This window comes from Onychomys torridus, chromosome 20 (assembly GCF_903995425.1).
Source record: "Onychomys torridus chromosome 20, mOncTor1.1, whole genome shotgun sequence".
In the NCBI taxonomy this organism is placed as follows: Eukaryota; Metazoa; Chordata; class Mammalia; order Rodentia; family Cricetidae; genus Onychomys; species Onychomys torridus.
The window spans coordinates 48057730-48080064 of record NC_050462.1 but is presented as its reverse complement, the minus strand read 5'-3'; the positions used below and the strand labels follow the sequence as shown (position 1 = coordinate 48080064).

The window sequence follows — 22335 nt, the reverse complement described above, 5'->3', positions numbered from 1 at the left end:
GAGAAAGAGAAAATGATACATTTTGCTGAAAAAGAAAAGTAATAGAATTTAAGGGATTCAAAATTATAGATGGAAATCATTGATTTTTTTCCTAATTTTCTACCTCCAAAAATGAATAACAAATTTTATATAAGATAATTGACAGAACTGAGAGTTCTATCACTTCAAAGTACATATTGTCCCATCTGCAAATAAAGGAAAATATCAGGTAAGCTAAGACTGAATAATTTGTTTTGGGACAAAAATCCCACAGATCTGTAAAGTATAAATAACAAAAGCCTATAATATTAAAATACTAGCAATTATTATTTTTCTTTAAGTCTAATGGATATACTCCCATTCTGTAGGCTGTCGCTTTGTCTTGTTGACTGTGTCCTTTGCTCTACAAAAGCTTCTCAGTTTCAACAGGTCCCATTGATTGATTGTTTCTCTCAGTGTCTGTGCTACTGGTGTTATATTTAGAAAGTGATCTCCGGTGCCAATGCGTTCAAGAACACTTCCTACTTTCTCTTCTATCAGGTTTAGAGTAACTGGATTTATGTTGAGGTCTTTGATCCACTTGGACTTAAGTTTTGTGCACGGTGACAGATATGAATCTATTTGCAGCCTTCTACACATTGACATCCAGTTATGCCAGCACCATTTGTTGAAGATGCTTTCTTTTTTCCATTGTACTTTTTTGGCTTCTTTGTCAAAAATTTTATGTTCATAGGTGTGCGGGTTAATGTCAGAGTCTTCAATTTGATTCCATTGGTCCACATGTTGGTTTTTATGCCAGTACCAAGCTGTTTTTATTACGGTAGCTCTATAGTAGAGCTTGAGGTCGGGGATCATGATGCCTCCAGAGGTTGTTTTATTGTGCAGGATTCTTTTGGCTGTCCTGGGTTTTTTGTTTTTCCGTATACTCATAATTAAATTGTTAGTGTGGTGGCTTGGGAGTGGGCTCAACAAATAAAGGCACCTGCCACTAAGCCGACAGCTTGAGTTCAACCCTACACCCCCATGGTGGAAGGACAGCAAATGTCTACAAATGGTCCTCTCATCTCCACACAAATCATGGCCCATGTATGACCACACACAATATACACACAGGGACATAAAGTAAATAAATAAGACTTTTATTCATTTATTGTCACCACAAAGTGTATGCTGATACACTCTCTACGTGATGCCATGGCATCTGAGTGAAAGTTTGGTACTGACTATATAGATCCCTTACTTTCCTGATTTCATCTGGATGTCTGGACTTATTCTTACAAACTCTGGTTTTGTTGGTCTACTTTCTACTTTTCTTTTTAAATAAATTTTAATTAAAATATAATTATATCACTTGCCTCTTCTCTTTATTTTATTTCATCCAACTGCTCAAATGCTTTCTCCCTTAAATCTTTCCTATGTCCTCTCTCAAAATGATGGGCTCTTTTTCTTTGGCTATTATTGTTATGTATAAAGAGATGCATCAATATATAACAACCAAGTCCATTTTTTGTTGTTTGTGTGCATATTATTTCAGAGCTGTCCAGTTCGTATTGGATTGTCAATTTAGAGACTCATCTCTGAGAGAGGCTAATTTACTCTCCCTCAGCAATCATTAATCCCTGTAGATCTTTGTCTAGGGTTGGGAACCTGTGATATTTTTTCCTCACACTTTAGCATGTCTATTGAGAGTGTCGTTCTTCAGGTTTTGTTTATGCAGCCATTTCCAGGAGATAAGGTATCACAGCAGATGTCCTGGTGCTTTACCTCTTACAATCTTTCTGTCTCCTCTTTTGATGCTCACTGAGCCTTAATATTGGTATTGGTGTTGTGCTGTAAATGTGCCCATCAAGGCAGGTTTGCCACAATCTATTGATCTCTGCATTGTGTCCAGTTGCAGTGTTCTGTAATGGTCTCTATTTTCTGTAAGGGAAGCTTCTTTGATGAGGAGTGATAGCCACGCTTTTGGTGGGTGTGAAGATAAGTTTCAGAATGTAGTTAGAAACTATGATGGTCTAGTTAAGTGGCAGTAATTGATTTTCCTCCAAGATATATGACCTCACCAGCCATGAGTAGTTGACTAGATTTATGGTACCAGGCATGATATCCCTCCTGTTGAGCCTAATTAGGCAGCTGCTTGTTACTGTCAGATATGAGTGCCACTATTGTACCTGTAGGATATATGCCATGCTGGTCATTGCTGTGGTTTGTAGGCACAGAATGAGATAGAAGTATGATTGATTCGCTCCCTTAGAAAATACATAGTACTTTCTAGTAACTATGGAAAATTGACCATAGGAAGGTAGCCTAGAAGTTAGACCCAACTTGAATAATCTGAGTCCTGGATCCTAAATGTGGGATATCTTCAGCACTAGAAACTTATCTTCAGTTTCTAGGAGGCAACCAAAGACCACAGCAATAGAATATACTGTTGGAAGTCTATACTTGAACTATTCTGACCAGCAACTCAGAGTTTTCTCATGCCTGGTGGTAGGGTTTTTGTTAGTCTATGACTTGTGGGGAGAATTATCAGACACACACACACACACACACACACACACACACACACACACACACAATCTATCTAGGTATGGATATAGATAATTTTAGGTAAATATAAAAAATGTGATTCCTTTAGGCTTTAGTAAACAACCTTGAAGTTATTTCTCTCCTCCCTTTTCTCATATACTGACTCCCATCCCCCATCCCAAGTTTTTCCATTTTCCCTTTCACATCTCCTGTATCCTGCTATTCTCCTTTCTAATCCTCCCCTCCTCCCCAATGGTCCCATTTTATTAGCACTGTGACTACTATATGCTGCATGAAGCATTCAAATTAATGCTACAACTTTAAAGAAAATTTGCCGTGCTGTGGAATTATTAAAATAAATAAGTAAAAAGTAAGAACAAGCACAAAGCTACACAGAGAAACCCTGTCCTGAAAAACCAGGGGAAAAAAGTAAAAACAAATTGTGCATGTCATTTTCCCTGTGTGGGAAACTACCTAGGCGTTTTAGACCCAGATCTTCTAGAACTACCAACAGGTTTTTATAGAGAAATTTTTTATTTTTTGAAATTATAATGTAAGTACATCAGTTCTTCCCTTTCCTTTACTTCATCTAAGCCTTCAAATGCACCCCTTGTTGACCTCATTTCTTTATTTTTGTTACATGTATATGTATTACATATAATATATATTGTATATGTTATATATCCAATATTCCTAAATACATAAATATGCTCTGCCCAGTCTATATGTGTATGTATGCATATTATATCAACACTAGTTTGAACTATAAGTCAGAATAAGGAAATTAAAGGAATATAATTAGGAAAATAAGAAATCAAATTATCCTTATTTATAAATGACATGATATTATACATGACAGATCCCAGAAAATTCTATCAGAAAACTTCTAGAAGTGATGACAGTTTCAGCAAAGTTGCAGGATACAGAATTAACTTGCAAAAAACAATAGCCTTTCTATACACCACCAACAAACATATAAGGGAAGAGGTCATGGACACACTCCTATTCAGAGCAGCCTTAACTGGTTTTTAACTGCAGAGGAAAAATAACTAATTATGTGTCTTGAATAGTGCTCAGGATATAGATATGCAGTCATACTTCCTAGGGTAACTATATTTACCTTAGATAACTATATCTACCCTAATATATATTAGCTACATTTAATGATTACAAATTTGTCAAAGACAATATTGCAGAAAGCCACAAAATATATTACACAAAATAGAAAAAAATGAAAAACAATATCAAAATTAAAAAGAATGTTAAAAATCCAAGCCTAATCACAGACATAGATAATCATTGCTCACAATTAATTTTGACAATATTGTATTTCTGATATTGGACTTTAGAACAAATTGCAGGATAGCAGGTCCTTCATTTTACCCTGTCCCACTAAAAGTCGTTTCTCTAACCGCATGGGAAATAGAGTGCATTCATCAGGGTTCTCCAGAGAGATTGAAACAATTGGCAATACAAAAACACAGCTATCTGCCAGTTGTGATGTCAGCGGAGCAGCATATGGCAATTGATTTCAGGGGATCTGCCCACCAGGAAACAAAACCCTGATGAGTGAATCCCAGATAGGCAAGGTCCTGAGCTCAGCCCCAGAATGCTTCTTGCTTCTGCTGCGTCTTTGCATGTTGGCTGCTGCCATTTTTCTCTGGTATCTGGAATGGTGTGAATGGGCATAGGGAGAACCCCACTGCCCTTAATGTAGTTTTGAGAACATTCCATTCTACTGGGTATTTTTACCTATGGATTATTATGAAGATTATTTCCTCCTAAGCTGTCCTGTTTAACTGAAGCAATGATTTTATACAGTAAGTGTCAGTTTAAATAGAAGTTTGAGGATCGAGGATTTTTAATAAATATAGTATGAGATTATAATAGAGATTAGTTTAGTAGAAAAATTAACCTAGGTAAGAGTAGGGTAAAAATTGTCCATGCCTCTGATAAAGCAGTGTAGATTAATTTCTAAATGGTCTTATTAAATAAAAAACACAGAGCCAAATATAGGAGTGAAAGCCTTAGAGAGATCAGGGGAATAGGGAAAGCCACCAGCCAAACTTACCTCACCAACTCCTCAGCTTCCAAATGCTACTTCCTGTCTACCCACGTCTATATGCCTTGCTGTTCTGCCATCAGATTTGCTCTCTCCATTCAGCTACATTACTTCCTCTTCCTGCATAGCTCTGTCTCTTCCTGTCTGTCTGTACAGACCTATAGACCTCCATGGTTAACTACTTTTGGAATTTAAAGTGTGTGCCACCACACCTGGTTCTATTTCCAGTGTGGCCTTGAACACACAGAGATCCTGCCTGCCAAGTGATTGGATTAAGAGTGTGTGCCTGACTTCTTTGTTTGCTTAATGGCTGGCCTTTTTCCTCTGATCTCCAGGCAAGCTTCATTTATTAAAGCACAAACAAAATATCACCATATTTCAGCATAAATAAAATACCACCACAAAGCAGAGGCTACAAAGGATGAAAAATAAAACAAGCAAGTACCACATAATTAGAACACATGAATTTCTAGTGGGGAGCCATATAGACAGTGGCTTAGGTTAATGATTAAGAAAAACAATTGAGTCCCAATAACCCAGCTAGCTTAAATTCTTTTAATCTTAATGTTAGGAGATGTGCTCACAAGTTTTGGAGTGCATCATAGCAGAAACGAAGCTTTAAAGAACAAGGTTAGATTAAGATGTTTTGTGACTAGCTTTGAGGTGGAAAACCCAAGGAAACAATCTAAAGTTTTAGAAAGGCACATAGTTGAGTGAGGGACTCATTAAGGTCAGAGAACAAGAACAAAGCAGCCCAATTATTATTAGCTGATGTGCCTTTCTTGCTAGAATTGGTTGATGACCAAAAGTGATGATTAATACCTTATACCCATTTCTACCCTAGGCTTCTTTTTTTTTCTTTTTTTTTTCTTTTGGTTTTTCGATACAGGGTTTCTCTGTGTAGCTTTGCACCTTTCCTGGAACTCGCTTTGTAGACCAGGCTAGCCTCAAACTCACAGAGATCTGCCTGCCTCTGCCTCCAGAGTGCTGGGATTAAAGGTGTGCACCACCAATGCCTGGCTTTCAGCTTTTTGATATAAAAAAATTGGTGAGTGGATATGCATCTTAAAAATTTAAAGCAGAGATGACTGTGTTTTATATATAAAAGTTTAGATTTGTGATTCTTCTAAGATTTCTTGTAAGATTGCCTTTTAAGATAAATAATAAAGTTATTGGTCCTTTCTTTGTAACCACAAAATGCAGCGCCAGCAAAAGAACTGGCTGAGAAGAATACCTTGCTTGCTCACACTCTTAATCTATAACAAATTATTGGGTATGATCATATGTGGGTTCTTGGGACAACTTGTTTTTCACCTGTAGTATTTAAAACATTTAATCATGTAAGAGATATGGAAAACATACTGTTTTTTTACTTGTATTCATTATAATCATTCACTTGAAAAATATAATGTAACCACATTATAATTTTTATATTGCCTGAAAGGTTTTGCTGGAGTATATAAGCTCTAAGGGAAAAATAACATTAGTTAGAAGGAAAACATCAAAAGAGACATGTAGATGGATTTCTAAAACGTCTTATTAATAAAAACAAACCCGGGAGCCAGATATTGGGGTGAACACTGAAAAATCAGAGAAACAGAACAAGCCATAGCCACCTCATCTCGCTAGTTCCTCAGCTGATCCTGTTTCCTCAAACTGGAAAGCTCTGAGTCCTCATCCAAATGGATCTCAGATGAACTGCTGCTAGAAGCCTAAAAGCTTAACAAAAGGCTCTAGTTCCTGGTCCTCATGCCTTATATACCTTTCTACATCCCGCCAGTACTTCCTGGAATTAAAGGCATGTGTTACCATGCCTGGCTATTTCCAGTGTGGCTTTGAACTCACAGAGATCCAGATGGATCTCTGCCTCTTGAATTCTAGGATTAAAGGCGTGTGCTACCACTACCTAAACCTATGTTTAATATATTGGCTGTTCTGTTCTCTGACCCCCAGATAAGTTTATTGGGGTGCACAATATAGCAACCACAGAGAAAGGGGTGATACATCTAGACAGAGGTAAGAAATAAAGAACCAAGACTAAAAATGATAGAAAGACCCTAGTTTTGTGTGTGTGTGTGTGTGTGTGTGTTTTCCCTCTTTCATTGGCCCAAGTACTGTTCAAAGCTGTCCTCACAGCAGCAGTAGCTATCAGATACATCAAAAAGGTTTATTAAGGGGAATTGGCTTCTACAAGCTGAGAAGGAGAGCCCAGTGGCTTCATACCTGATTGAGACTTTAGGCATGAGGACTATCTAAGGGTAGGAGGAAATTGACTTTTCAGTTTACACAACATATGGTAGCCATGGTGCTTATATAAACAATAAATACCATCAAAAACCTTATAAAATCTATGTTTTTCCATAAGTTTGTAAAACTACTATCTATTGGTGAAACTATTAAGGCCACTCCATGTAGTTAAAAGGGAGGTTAATTTTGTGGGGTAACTTACAAATGAAGGGATAGGTTGTAGGGTCTGGCAAAGGTATGGTGCAGTCTGGCGGTGTTCTCTGGAGAACTCTGCTCAATCTACCTCCTGCATCCAGGGTCCTAGAACCAAGAGAGACCTCTCCTCTCAATCCTGGGTCTCCCACTTCCTTCCTCTGCCCTGCCTTGTGGGCGTGACCATTACCGAAGCCTCAGTGGGGGTTGGAACTTCCCAGCCAATGCTGGGATGGCAACCCACTACAACTATCAAAAGTTTTAGGTCATTAATAATGGATAAGACTCAAGGCTGGAAGGAAAGTTCACTCTTCTATCATTTTTTTCCTGTAATAGTCAGCAACAGATAGGACAATGCTTACCCACAATGGGGAAAAAGTCTTCTCCAGACAGTGTACCAATTAAATGGCAATCTCTTCTGAAACATCCCAAAAAATATTTGAGTATCATATGTTAACTGTCATAATGCCCTTTCTTCATGGTTCTAAAATAAGGTGAAATGGGAAATTCCCAGAATTGTTGGAGAAGAACAAAAGCAAATAATAAACTATTCATTTTGTAACTGGTCCTGTAGCCAAGAGCTGTATAAGATATAAACTACTGATTGATAAAACACTGTACACTCTGCTGGGGATACTCATCGACGAAGTTCTATTGTAGCCAACTCTGTTCTGGAATTTTTCTGACTATGTCTCATTTCTGTCTTCTAGGTCAGTGGTACTTGCTTCAGTAATAGGTCTTTTCACTTTTCAAGTGCACAAACAACCAAAACAGACACAGCAATATTTATATATGTGTGCATACATGTATATGTATAAAACAATAATAAGTTTTAAAAGATACTATCAATTTGAGGAGGAGCACGGGAGGGGTTGAATGGAGTTATCTGGGAGGGATTAAAGGAAAGAAAGGGAAAGGGGGAAAGATGTAATTATTTCAATTTAAATATGTATCAAAACTAAATCTCACTCTCATATTTAGTCATTCTTCTAATGTAATTAACACCCCTCAAATTTTTTAATTTGGCATTGTCTTTATTACATTATGCCCTTATCAACCAAATCTACACCTCTGCAGTTTAGACCTAAATCCTATTATATATTACTATCTCAATACCCAATGCCCTATAAAACACACTTTCAGTCACAATCCTTCTATTCAACCTTCCTATACAAAGTAAGCAAATTAACCTTCCTAGTTCTCTGTTCACATGATTTATTATATTATTTTATATTATATTTATATATGTGTGTTTATTTATAATGTACTTGTACATATTATATGCTCTCTAAAACTGAGACTTTTAGATCATAAATGTTCTTGTTGTGTTTCCTCTATATCCATCCTGCACTTAGTATAGTCAGTCATTCAATAATATTCCCAAGGGACCATGAAATATTCAATAATAAAGAACAGCTCTAATCTAGATATTAACAAACTGAAGGACTAGACATTATACAATTTTATATACAGATCATGGAATCAAACTAGAAATTACTAATTCAAATAGATACAAAAGTAGGATATGAGCCTCTGGGAATACCTATAGGGGTTTATCTTATTGATGTGGGCAGACCATCCCACATCAGAGCAGGAGATCCTGGTCACAGGAAGTAGTAAAAACAGATCTGAGAGCTAACTAGTATTCATCTCTCTGTTTCCTGGTTGTTGACATAATGTGACTTGCTGGTTTAAGCTCCTGCTACCTTGACATTCCCACAATGGTTCACAGCATCTTGGACTATTAACTAAAATAAACTCTTTACAAACTAAAAACTAAAAAAGAAAATATGTGGGAATGAAACAATATAATTGTAAATAGCCAATGCATTAAAAAGTTGAAGAAAAAATGAAAATATCTTATACTATATGAAATTCAAATGTGACAAAAATTGAAGATTAATTAAATAGGACTTTATATATAAAGGTATATTTGGAAAACAATTAAATTTTACCACATGTGAGAAAGTGTATATGTGTGTGTGTGTCTATGTTTGCACATGTATGATAATAAATCACACTATATCTACACGAATAGATGTATACTTAAAATTAAATGCATACAATTAGTGTCATAACTAAGGTTCATACTCTGGAAGTGGAAGGGAATAAATAATAAATACTATAGCAGATAGTAAAAGAATAACTAGAAAAATTCAATGAAATCATAAGCTGTGGTTTTAAAATGATCAATTAAATTGATAAACCCCTACCAAGACTAACCAGAGCATTAGAAAGAGACACAAACTATTAACATTATGAAATTCAGTGGTTAATCTTGATTGTCAACTTGAATGGATTGAGAGGCACCTGAAAGATTAATGAAACACTTTACTGTTTATACTATGAAGGCACTTTCCAAGGGAATTAACTGATAGAGAAGACACACCCCTAATATTGGCCACAATGTTCACAGATAAATTTATGTGGACTAAAGCTGAAAGGGAGAAAACTATCTAGTGCAAGAATTATTCCTCTTGGGTTACCTGCTCTAAATTGGTTACATGATCTAAATTGTTCTACTCTACCCATTGCTAACAGTTGAAACTGTGAGTTGAAATCAAAATTTTCTATTCTAAGTTGTTGATATATTAGTTTTTAAAAGTAGTCCATTTATTTTCTGATTTAATATTGTACTTTTCCCCTTCCATTCCTGCCTCCAAACCCTTTCATATATTCTCCTTGCTCTTTTTCAAATTCATGACTTCTTTTTCATTAATTGTTATATACAACTTCTTCAACAAAAACAATAGTGGTTAAGGTTAGATTAACTACTGAAACATAAAAACACAAGATGTTGTAAATATACAGGAATATTTATGTAAAACTGAGATATGTAGAGAAGAATATCTCAGAAAAATTGGCCAAGAAGAATTCATCTTAGATTGGACCATCCTTTGTACTTGATCAATGCCACAAAGAACTTAAAAAATAATATTCTTTGAAACATATTACAGTAATTATACATATATATAAATAAGCATATATTAATAAATATAAATAGCTTCCAAATGAAAGTAAACATTTAATAGGTAATTCATGAACATGAAAAAACCAATAATAAAGATGTCTATTTTTAGAGAATATGAAAATTTTTATGTATAATTTTTTAAGTTATAATTACATCATTTCGCTCCTTGTTTTCTTCCCTGCAACCCTTTACATGCATTCCTCCTGCTCTCTTTCAAATTTGTGACTTCTTTTTCTTTAATTGTTTAACACACAATGCTACTTGTATATATATTGGTTTTTCAAGACAGGGTTTCTCTATGTAGTTTTGGTGCCTGCCCTGGATCTCGCTCTGTAGACCAGGCTGGCCTCAAACTCACAGAGATCCGCTTGGCTCTGCCTCCTGAGTGCTGGGGTTAAAGGCATGTGCCACCACCACCCAGCTAAAATATTTTTATATCTAGTGACTATGCTGGTTTTATAAAGTGGTAGTTATAGGTTCCCCTTCAAGATTTATGACTTCACTAGCCCTGGATAATTGTCTAGGTTTCCAGTACCATTCATGAGTCCCCTATTGTTGAGCAGGCCTTAAGTCCAACTAAGGAGATGTTGATTAGTGCCAAGATACATGTACCCTTACTGTATTCTTAGAGTTATCATGCAATGCTTGCCCTTGCTGGGGTTCATAGGCATCATAGTGAGTAGGACTATTGGTTACTTCCCTCCTTTGGAAACTTTTATAGTGCCTTGTGGTACCATGAAAGCTAGTCTTCAAGGAGGAAGCATTCAGTTCAGAACCAGCTCAGGGCCTCTGGGCTCTGTGTTCAAAATAAATGGTATCTTCAGCAATAGAGACTTAACTTCCAATACTGGAGCTACCCAAGTACTAAAGCAACAGACTGTAATGTTTTGGAAATCTCTTGGATCATCCTGACCAATAACTCAAAAAGGGACTTTTCATGCCTGGTGTTGGAGGTCTATGGTTCTTCAGAGGAGGGTTGTCATTCCAGATGAGAAAATTTCATTTAAACTATATAGTGTATGTACACACAGACTTGCATGTATTGCAAATATTATTAAATAGTTAATAGTATGACTCCTTAGAAGTTTTTCAACCTGTTACCTTACCCTTCTCTTCTTCTCATCTCTCTCCCCCTTCTCTAATTAGACCGCTGTTTTGCACATTTCCCCTTTTATATCATGTGTATCCTGCTATTATCTTATCTATTACCCCTTCTAGTGACCTCATTTTGTTTTCCTGTTTCTTCAGATACTCATGTTATGCGCTCACATGGAAAGCTTTGGAGTTCTAGAATTCATATGCTAGCAATCAGTACACAGGAACTACCCTGTGATGAAGCTTATGCTCATTATTTTGTTTAATGTTTTCAAAATCCTATTTTATAACTACAAAATATTTTTAGAAATGCCAATTAAATTCTACTTTGAAGCAAAATTGGATTTCTATATATCAAACACAAGAAGTATGCTCTTATTTGAATGAGACTTTTTCAACTAAATGAATTAGGATATTATTTTGTTAATTTACTTATAAAAATTTTAAGTATTTCCAATTTTGATTAGCATGTAAAGTCAAGGATTTATAATTTGTAGGAGGGAAATGAAATAACCTATCAAAAGTTAGTTTATAGATACATTGCATCAATAATTGTCACATGTATGCAAAAAGATAGAATGCAATGCAGTATTATAACCACTGAGGTGAACTAGTACACCAAATTTCCTGTTCTTTTCTTTCTTTTTTTTTTTCTGAGACAGGGTTTCTCTGTGTAGCTTTGCACCTTTCCTGGATCTCACTCTGTAGACGAGGATAGCCTCAAACTCACAGAGATCCACCTTCCTCTACCTCCTGGGTGCTGGGATTAAAGGTGTGTGCCACCACAGCCCTGCTAATTGTTTTGGTTTTGTTTTGTTTTGTTTTAAAGCAAGGATTCTTTTTTTTTTCTTTTTTTAAAGATTTATTTATTTATTATGTATACAGTGTTCTGTCTGCATGTATGCTTGCACATCAGAAGAGGGCACCAGATCTCATTACAGATGGTTGTGAGCCACCATGTGGTTGCTGGGAATTGAACTCAGGACCTTTGGAAGAGCAGCCAGTGCTCTTAACCACTGAGCCATCTCTCCAGCCCCAAATTCCCGTTCTTAAAAAAAAATTAAATTACTAAATTGCATATAAGTCTCCTTGAGTATCTAACATAGAAGTTACACAAGTTACAAATGGAGTTTGTCTAGATAATGTGACAAGAATACCATCCAGTACTGTGTACTAAAAAATGACAGAACAAGAGAGTTACAGAATATTTAATGTGACATAATTGTATAATTACTGTCCTTGTGAAATTTGTAACATGGATTAAATAAAATATACCTTAATACATATAAATAATTGATAGAAAACTCTGTTTTTATGCTGGTAAATTTGAAGCCTGGAGGGTAATGAAAACCTGGTAGGAAATACACTGATAGGTTTCTATATACTACTGTAATACTAGGTTTTCATATGTTGATTATAAAATTCAAAATAAAATACAGCTGAAGTACAATTCTAATTTTAAAGATATTATGTTTTTTGTCACTCATTCTCTGTGTGGGAGAGATTTACTAATGAGTAAAATAAGTGTCCTATGTTCAAAGAGTCATTGTAGAATTGGATTTAGCTAATCCCAGAGGCATCAAGAATAAATTACCTTCACTGTATATACTGAATCTATCTGCTTAATGGGAAAATTTAGTTTGGCCAAAGGGAAGCCAGGTCAGATTAGCAGCTGATTGGGACAGTTTTTCCATTGTCTCTTTATATTTTTTTGGCTTTCCAGAAGATGTGTTTGACATCACAGCATCTTATGAAAGTACATCTGCTTGCATCCTTCCTTTCATCAATCTAGTCTCGAAGGATTTCTGCACTGGTCAGAGAAGGTAAAGTGCTTCTGTCTTTGTGCAGTATTCAAGCTAACTTAACCAGGGTGCTTTGAAATGTTTCACCTTCCAGTTTCTAAAAGTTTCCCTGCTAAATTTGCTTGAAGAATTCTTATGATTACAATAGCAAGCTTTAGAATTTGAGTCATAGGTCTGCTTCTGTTTCTGTGAGGCAAAAAAAGTATTAAAGACAAATATGCTGTATTTATGAGACTGCCAGATATCTCACAAGCAATCCAGCTTGTGCTTTTTCTATGTGACACATTTTGTGTGATAGAGACAAGAATAAGCTGGATGAAAAAAACGTTATTTCGAAGAATACTATGAGTATATTTCATCTTGTTTTTAAGTAAATAAAGACTAATTTAGGATTACATGTTTGATAGTGTCATCAGACATATCAAGCATATGCTCCATATTTAGAAATAAATGCATATTTTTCTGACATCTGAAGGCTTGTTTTATTGGAAAAAGTGCAAGAATTTTAAAATATTACTTTATTACTACTACTTTTACATTTTTAGTATATTTCAATCATTGTTCAAACCACAATAATAGTCTCTGCCTTTTAATCTGTAGTTTTAGGACATGTTAATTATAAATATATATGTTTATTATATATATTCCTAAATAGAGACAATGCTGGGAGCAAGAAACAAAAAGTAGTAAGTTAAATAATGCCAATAATTAGCTCTACCATTTACATCTACCACCTGATGTGTTGCCTCATAAAGGAAATTATACAACAAATATGATTGAAAATGTAATTCACAGACTCTATGTTGTTTGATAAGTAACAGGAGAAAATAGAAGGGAGTGGAGTAAAGATGGTACAGTGTAGAGCTTTGTGGTTTGGATAAAGTAGATCATATAGAAAATCTTACATATTCTGATCAGTCCTTGAAAAGAAAGGTGATGGTATCCATTGAGATTTGGGGGAAAGGACCTTAAATTTTTCCTTTTTATACTCAGAAAAGTTTGAAAGTAAAAGCCCAAAGTGATCTTAGCAAAAAAATATTAAAATGACATAAATGTATCCCACTCATCTCTATCTATATTGTAATTAATCTCTCTGACTTGGGCTTTCATTCCTATAGATTAAGAACATGATAAGAATAGATACTACACTCGATTTTAGCCAACATTTTTTTTAAGCAAAGCTCATCTAGTCCTGTATTCCCATGGTGCCAAACATGTTTTTCCATGGTCATTTTAAACTGATACATACTAAGAATAAAAGTAATTATAACAGGAGAGCAGCTTGGAAGATGTGGTTATGTGATTATTTTCTACCAATAAATTACAGAAGCTGGGAAATGGCATTAGATTTTTAAATTAACATTATCTATTCAGCATAATTTTACAAACTGTACGAAATCTGAAAACAATGTTAATAAAAATTTACATATAAAGTTGAGTGAGTTACATTGCAAGAATTTGTTTTGAAGGTGTATGTCCAGTTTCTAAACATAGATATTTTGTGTAAAAATAATGAAGGTGACTTTAAGCAAAAATAGATGCATGTTCTTTTTCAATTGTATATACAATATATATTTTATATAATTGTATGATTGTATATATTTTAGTAGGAATGAAAAGATTTAGTAAAAAAAATCTTATAGAAAGATTCCTGTTGCTTCAGCTCATTGCATATAGTAATACCAATATTTAATGTTTCAGTTCTTCTATATTATATTTATACTTTGATTTCTTTTTTATCAATAGATTCTGTTAACAGTAAATCAGTATGAAAAACCATTCTGTGATCACTGAGTTTGTACTCTTGGGCATAACAGATGATCCAGAGCTTCAGGTTGTAATTTTTATCTTTTTATTCATTGCTTACATACTAAGTATCACTGGAAACCTAACCATTGTCATCCTCACCCTGCTAAACTCTCAGTTAAAGACTCCTATGTATTTCTTCCTCCAGAACTTCTCCTTCTTAGAAATTATATTCACCAGCGTTTCCATCCCCAGATTTTTGGGGTCAATAATTACTAAAGTCAAGACAATTTCCTATAACAACTGTTTGGCTCAGTTATTTTTCTTCATCTCCATGGGGGTGTCTGAGTTCTTTCTTCTAACTGCTATGTCTTATGATCGCTATGTCGCCATCTGCAAACCACTGCATTACACCATCATCATGAACCAGAAAGTTTGCACCCTTCTTGTCCTTGCCTCATGGCTAGCAGGATTTCTGACCATCTTCCCACCACTCATGCTGGTCCTCAAGTTAGATTTCTGTGCTTCTAATGTCATCGATCACTTCTCCTGTGACTACTTCCCCATCTTACAGCTCTCCTGCTCAGATACAAGGAGTCTAGAGATGATTGGCTTTTACTTTGCTTTTGTCACTCTGCTATTCACGTTGGCACTAGTGATCCTGTCGTACATCTGCATCATCAGCACCATTCTGAGGTTCCCATCTGCCAGTCAGAGGAAGAAGGCTTTCTCCACCTGTTCCTCTCACATGATTGTCATCTCCATCTCTTATGGAAGCTGTATTTTCATGTATGTCAAACCTTCTGCTAATGAGAGGGCATCACTGACCAAAGGGGTAGCTGTTCTCAACACTTCAATTGCTCCCATGTTGAACCCTTTTATTTACACATTGAGAAATAAACAAGTAAAACAAGCCTTCAAGGAATTAGTTCATAAAGTAATGTTTTATAGAAGCAAATGAGAGTATATGTTAACAGGAATGAATGTTGTAATGACATAAGACAAAATGAACTTTATTGTACTCTCTTATCCTGTTCCTACCTATGCTCCTGAGCACATTGGTGTTGCTTGCTACTAATCTGAACATTACTACAGCATAACTTCTTTTACACACATGTATACATAAAGCAATTGATGATTTACAGTTCTGGCATTTGTTTGCTCCTTTCTTGGTTTTCTTGACTGTTAGGTTCGTTTTTGAGACAATAGTCTGGTGCATAGCCCAGAGTGGTCTGAAACATCTAATTCTCTTGGATTCTTCTGAGCAACTAAAATTCACAAGCCTGAACCACAGGTGCCAGAATATTTTACAATTCTGAATAAAAAATCATTTGCTGGAGACTGTATATCAGTGCATTGATTCTTGATAATAAAATTTTTTACATTGTTATAGTTTATAGGATTAAACACTGTCTTGCTAAGCTTACATTGAATTTTTCTCTGATACTAATATAAAACTATAGTAAGATTTTTTAAATAAATATTTTAAAGAAATATCTTTGATAGTTCCACTTATCTGATGTATTTTTCTACTTAGAAATAATTTGAAGTCCATGACTTTCTCTATTTCCTAATTATTTTTAAAGCATATGTTGTATATCACATATTTCATATGTATATGAAAGCAGTGTTTTATGTTGTCTGTATTTGTCAGTATTCAGCTTTAGAAAAATATAAAAGGGTAGTCATAATTATTCTGATGAAACCCACAAATCTGATGAGAATTTTCTCCACAATACAGTGCTTTTATAAACCACTTATTCTATGTCATTTTTGACTGAGTGTATTTTATTTCATATCTTAATTTTCATAGCATCCTTGGAAATTTTCCATGGTGTTTTGTTGTTATTGTTTGTTTGTTACACATGAGTGGAGGATGCTCAGGAAGGTTGAATAACAAGACATGTAAATCAGTGATTACATCTTACTGGTTTAAAGAAAGACATAACATAATTTCAGAGCAATAATACCCCTTAAGATAGCCTGATTTTAAAATGAAACAAAATCCAATGCTTTCTCTATTTTTATAATTTTCATAACTTTAACTAAGGGTTTGCACTATTTTATTAATTTTTTTCCAGTAATACTGCCTTATTTAAGTGTGTCTATATAATTATGGTCTCTTAGAGGAAGATACTAATCTCTCATATTTCACCAGGCACAATTATAGCAATCAGTCAAAATAAGGAACTCATAAACTGTCGTTGCTGTGGAGTAACAGGTTGAGCAGAAAAATGTGAAACATGAGTAGTAGTGAAATAAGTAAAAATAACTTCTTGAAGGAGATGCTGATTTTTAGTACAGTATAGCAGCTTCCCAAGTCAACCTTGAGTGTGAATTTAGATTCCGGATTTTTGCTCCCTCTGTCTCCAAAAATAATGCCTATGGTAAGACACATTCATACTTGCTACTATAGGCTTGTTATTATTTACTTCTTAATCTCATTGGTCATTGTCACTAAAGTTTTTATCTCTAATTTCAATACAAATTTACATTATGCTTTATATTCCTGGTATTTTGTGTATATTCCCTTTATGACTATTCTGGTACTTTGTATTAGTCCCTTGAGCAGCCTGCAGAGACTGTAGATAAAATATATGTAGAAATATGCCAAACAATATATAGAATATGCCTTCTATATTATATTTTATATATGTCTACTTTCAACAAAATAAGAAAACTAAGACAGAAACATTTACATTAACATCAAACTAGTTCAAAAAAAGTGAACTAAAAGTGACTTTCAGAAGTGTTTCTCTTAGTTAGATAACTGGTGTTAGCTAATACTCATTAGTCCAGACATTCTGAATGTTAGTAAAACTCAAAATTGGAGAAATATTAAACATACAGAAGGGAGTGGAAGACTTGGGTATCAACATTGACTCATTAGCTGAAAGTTCAACATTTAATCAAACTAAACATATTACATCAGGCTTTATTTTGAAGTTTGGCATATTTAGAAGTTTATAGAATTGTACGTTTTGTTTTATTATATAAATGTGTTTGTTTCTGTTCATTCAAAAGCAGGACTTATTATTTTGTGTCTGTTTTATTGAATTACAGGTTGTATAGAATTGTGTTTAAGGGGTTATCAGAGATTATATTTGACAATTGCTAGCTATGAAGTTTCTCTGAATCATAATACTTCCTTTATTAATAACCATTCATCTTTTAAGGGCCAAACGAGATTAAAAGTTTTGGTTTGGCTGGACCCTGGCAGCAGCTGAGATGGGCAAATTCTTTTTTTTTTTTTGAATAATCAGGATTGTGCATTTTTTTAAAATATTTTTTTATTATTATGTGTTTTAAATTTTATACATCAGCCATGGATTCCCCTGTCCTCCCCCCTCCCGCCCCCTGGAGGACATGGGACTGGAGGGGAGGGGCTGGGGGGAAGGTGGGGGTGGGTCCATTCTGTGACTCTCCTTTCTCTTTTGCTTCTGGAAGCATGGCTTCAGGTGCGGTTGTCTCTGATGGTGTCATCAATGTGAAAATGCTCAAGTTGTCAGCACAGAGGAAGTGAGAAAGTACCAGAAGGTAGTGTTTTTCTGCCTGATTTAGTACAAAATATTGTCATCAGGGAGGAGGGCAAGGAGACCCCATTAAGTACTGAGGGCCAAACTGTAGAAGACCTTACATCTATCTGCTTTGTCAAGATGCTGTTGGACCAGGGCCTCACCTCCCCACCCCGCAGAAAAAAAACCTTGAATGCAACCTGTGAGACCAAGAAGAGCAAGACAAAAGGACCCAGTGCTGATCTTCTGGGCCCCTGGGAGTACAATTGTTAAAAGCAAAGTTATATATGCCAGTTCCAAAGACACCATAAGGAAGAAGCAGACAAGAATAAAGAAAATTTTCAAAAAATCTAGGTGAAGGCACATGCAGGCAGAGAAACTAGACAATCCCATCATCTTCCCTGATAGCAAACCTTTCAGTCTCCTCTTTCAGTCTCCTCCAGTCCCCTGCCTGAAGTACCTAGGAGTTCCAGAGTTGTTCTTGTGTTTTGCAAGCTGCCCTATTCCTGACAGACCAGAGGAGCTGAGGCGATCCAAGCAGATGGAGGGCATTTTACCCCAATTGTCAAATGTCTCTCCCATTCCCTGAACCAACCACCTCCCTCCATCAACCACTTTTGATTCCTCTTTAATTAAAACAGACCAAAATGCCCCCATGTACCAGTTTGTGGGTGGATAGGATTGGCTGTATCTTTTTAATGACTCCCCCACTCTCCTTTGGTACACCCCCTCCCAAACTGCAAACATCTCAGTTCAATAGTAACTCTGCTTGTCTAGTTCTGTGTGGCAATGACCCCTCACAGCACCTGGTTCACCTCCTTTTTTTTGACCAATAATATAAGCAGGAACAGTTAAGGGACCTTTGACTTTAAAAAAAATACAGTAAAAAGTTTAATTAAATTTTTTAACATATATACTAACTAGAAAAATAACGCTTTCCATAACTCACAGATGCTATGAAAAACCTTCATAATGTTGAGAATTAGCTCCACCCGAAATAAAAAGAAAATAATTAGTACAGTTATTCTTGGAGCCTGAGAGTCATACATTTATGAAAATCAATTATTTATTTAATATAACTTTAAAATATCTCTTGTAATTACAACTCAATTTTAAACAGAGAAACTGGACTTTAAGGAAATTAAGCTATTAATCCACTATCACAAGTCTCTTCAATGACTGTGCTTTACTCTAGCTCTCTCTGATGGCAAAACCCATATACTTTTTTGTGAAATCTAATTGACCATCTAACATCCTAAATAGCAAATTAACATTTTTTTCAATATAACTATTTTGTTATTTTTTAATCTGTGTTTAATTTTAGAAGCTACTTAATTAATTGAAAGTATGAGGTTTTGAACAAACATTTGCCATAAACCATTACTGTAGAGATTGCTGCTATTAACTTGTTACTAAATGGGATGTAATGGCCTGTACCTTTCCTTGATTTATTTCTATTTAAGGTATTAATGCTCAGAATTGAACTCATCTCTCGTTACTGAAATCAATAATATAAGACTAATATTTTTCTAGAAAAAATTATATTAAATAAAATGGAACCATTTAGAATTTTTCATCTGTCTTTAATAGCAATATTCTATGACCCTTCAAACCTTATCTTGGGCCATCAAATAAGTTCTCCATATCTTACCTACTAGGTACTTACTTACTAGGCTGTTATTTGTGAGAGGCATTTTCATAATGTAAGTTCTGAATATGTTATATAGATGTTTTACTTTAAAATATAATATCACATGTATGTAGAGGGCTTAGTTCAGTCCTATGAAGGCTCTCTAGTTGTCAGTTCAGTCTCTGGGCTCCACCTATGAGCCCATGAGCACAGGTTAGTTGATTCTGTGGGTATTTTTGCAATGTCCTTGACCCCCTGGCTCTGAGGGGGGATATATATGACAATTATGTAGCTTGGTCTTCTTGTGGGACACCCCTAACAGTGGAAGCAGGGACTGTCTCTGACTCTTTTGCTGGCTTTTGGGACCCTATTCCTCATACTGGGTTGCCTTGCCCAGACTCAATACAAGGTGAGGTGCTTAGTCTTATTACAACTTGATAAACCATGTTTTGTCAAAATCCTTGGGAGGCTTGCCCTTTTCTGAATAGAAATGGAGGAAGAGTGGATGGGGAGAGGCATAGGGGAGGTGGGGAGATGGACTGGGAGGAGAGGAAAGAGGGGAAATTGAGGTCAAGATGTAAAAATTTAAAAATAATAAAATTAAATTAGAAACTATAATATGACTGTTAATTTTCATTTTTAAGGCTCAATATTAGACAGATTATTTTGAGGCTAAGCTAGAAGTAATTTGGGTGAAATTATTGAAAGCAAGTAAGAGTGATGACTGAAACCATATTCTTCCAGAAGAAAATATGGATCTGCACTAAGGAAGCAAAGCATAAATGATGACTTCAAAGCCTCAGGATAGCCTATATCCTCCATAAAAAGACATCTTTTGAGTAGTTTCAGGCTCCAGGAGTTGCAGGCATTTTATATAATATTGAAGTTCAATTTTTTAAAGATTGTAATTATTCATAATTATCAAGCTTATTTTATATCAGTACACAAATCAAAAACATGGAATTCTCATAATAAAAGCATAGTACACACCATTCCCATTCTGCACATTGGGTCATTTTACCAGAGATTTTTAATATGTTTTCTGGTCTTTCCAACTGGCTATCAAAATGTTTATTTTCATCAAGTTCACACAAATTCTCCCCAAACCTTAATCACAACTTCACCCACAACCTCTGTATAGTCTTTTACAGAAAGACTTCACCAGTAGCAAAAAAAAAAGGAATATGCATTATTATTATAATAAAATGATAAAATTACCATAAAACAGAAAAAGAAAAGTTGATATGGAATAAACATGAAACAAGGTTAAAATAAAATGTGTTGATATTTTTCACTTCAGACCAATAATAATATATAGTTTTAAATACGAATTCTCAATGTCACCAAATTGAAGGAGTTTTAGACTTGAAATTGAAAATAAACTCTATCTAATGAGAAGGTGCCTATGAATTCAGGATGTTCTGAGAAATTCATGTTTTCAATAAAAAAAAAACCAAAAAACAAAATGATAAGAGTGATGTTACTAAAGCACGAATTAAATGAACCAAAGGATAAATTGTAGAGAAATATGGAAAATGTAGCTTAAAATTCATGTTTTGTGAAGGTTTGTTTTACATTTGCTTAATACAGAGAATTGGTCCAAAAATATAATCATATTTTCAAAGACATGGGGAAAACATGTTTTGTACAACAAAGGTTCAGCTGAGAAAGACCCAGGCCAGAGTGAAGTAAGTAAGAATGACTCCTGATGGCAGCATGCAACAGAGCAGATTTGGCATGAACCAGACAAGTGTCCACAAACAAACTAAACAACTAAACCAACAATTGTTTAATGAAGCAAGTAAAATAGCACTTTCAACTACACTAGAGCATGCTGAAGTATTTTTCAGGAATTCACAGTGTAGGAGGAATAAACAGATTTCAGCGCTGTTGTGGAATATTATTTTAACCTGGCAAAGATGTGTTACTTCTCTTTATGCTGCATTTGTTTAATGATGTGTGTTTAATTATGTAAAGATGTGCTGCTGTTTCATTTTTGCCTGCCTAAGGCACCCAGTTGATCTAATAAAGAGCTGAATGGCCAATGGCTAGGCAGGAGAAAGGATAGGTGGGGCTGGTGAGCAGAGACAATTTAAATAGGAGGAGGAATCTAGGCTGGGGGAAGAACTAGAGAAAAAGAGGAGATAATGAGGGACACACCCTGGGCAAGAAGCCAGGAAGATGCCAGACAGACAGACATAGAGAAGTAAGCCCCAAGACAAAGGGTAGATAAAGAGAAACAGATTAAATTAAGTTTTAAAAGCTAACCAGAAACATACCTAAGCTGGGCTGAGCATTCATAATAATAAGTCTCTATCTCATGATTTGGGAGCTAGTTGGTGGCCCTAAAAAAAAGCCCAGTACACAGCACAGTCTGAATGTGGGTACTGTGAAGAATGAGTATAAGTGTTTATTGCATGTAATCAGCAGTATGATTCCTACTACCATGGAAATGAGGAAAGAAGGACTTGGGTATCATTATAATGTGCTACATACAATACTAATTATACACATGTATGTGTGTTTCTGTGTTTGGATGCATATGTAATTTACTAAAGTTTCAGAAATGT

General features: G+C 35.1%; 1 protein-coding gene across 1 annotated transcript; it reads left to right on the top strand.

The window, feature by feature from the left end:
* The first annotated feature begins 14642 nt into the window (after positions 1-14642).
* On the top strand, positions 14643-15581 carry LOC118571095 (olfactory receptor 6C3-like). The gene has a single exon (XM_036169998.1). The coding sequence runs from the start codon at positions 14643-14645 to the stop codon at positions 15579-15581; it is 939 nt and encodes a 312-aa protein (XP_036025891.1).
* Positions 15582-22335: the final 6754 nt, after the last annotated feature.

What these genes read in the sequence shown, in the direction of transcription:
- LOC118571095 (XM_036169998.1), top strand. Translation starts at nt 14,643, where the DNA reads ATGAAAAACCATTCTGTGATCACTGAGTTTGTACTCTTGGGCATAACA.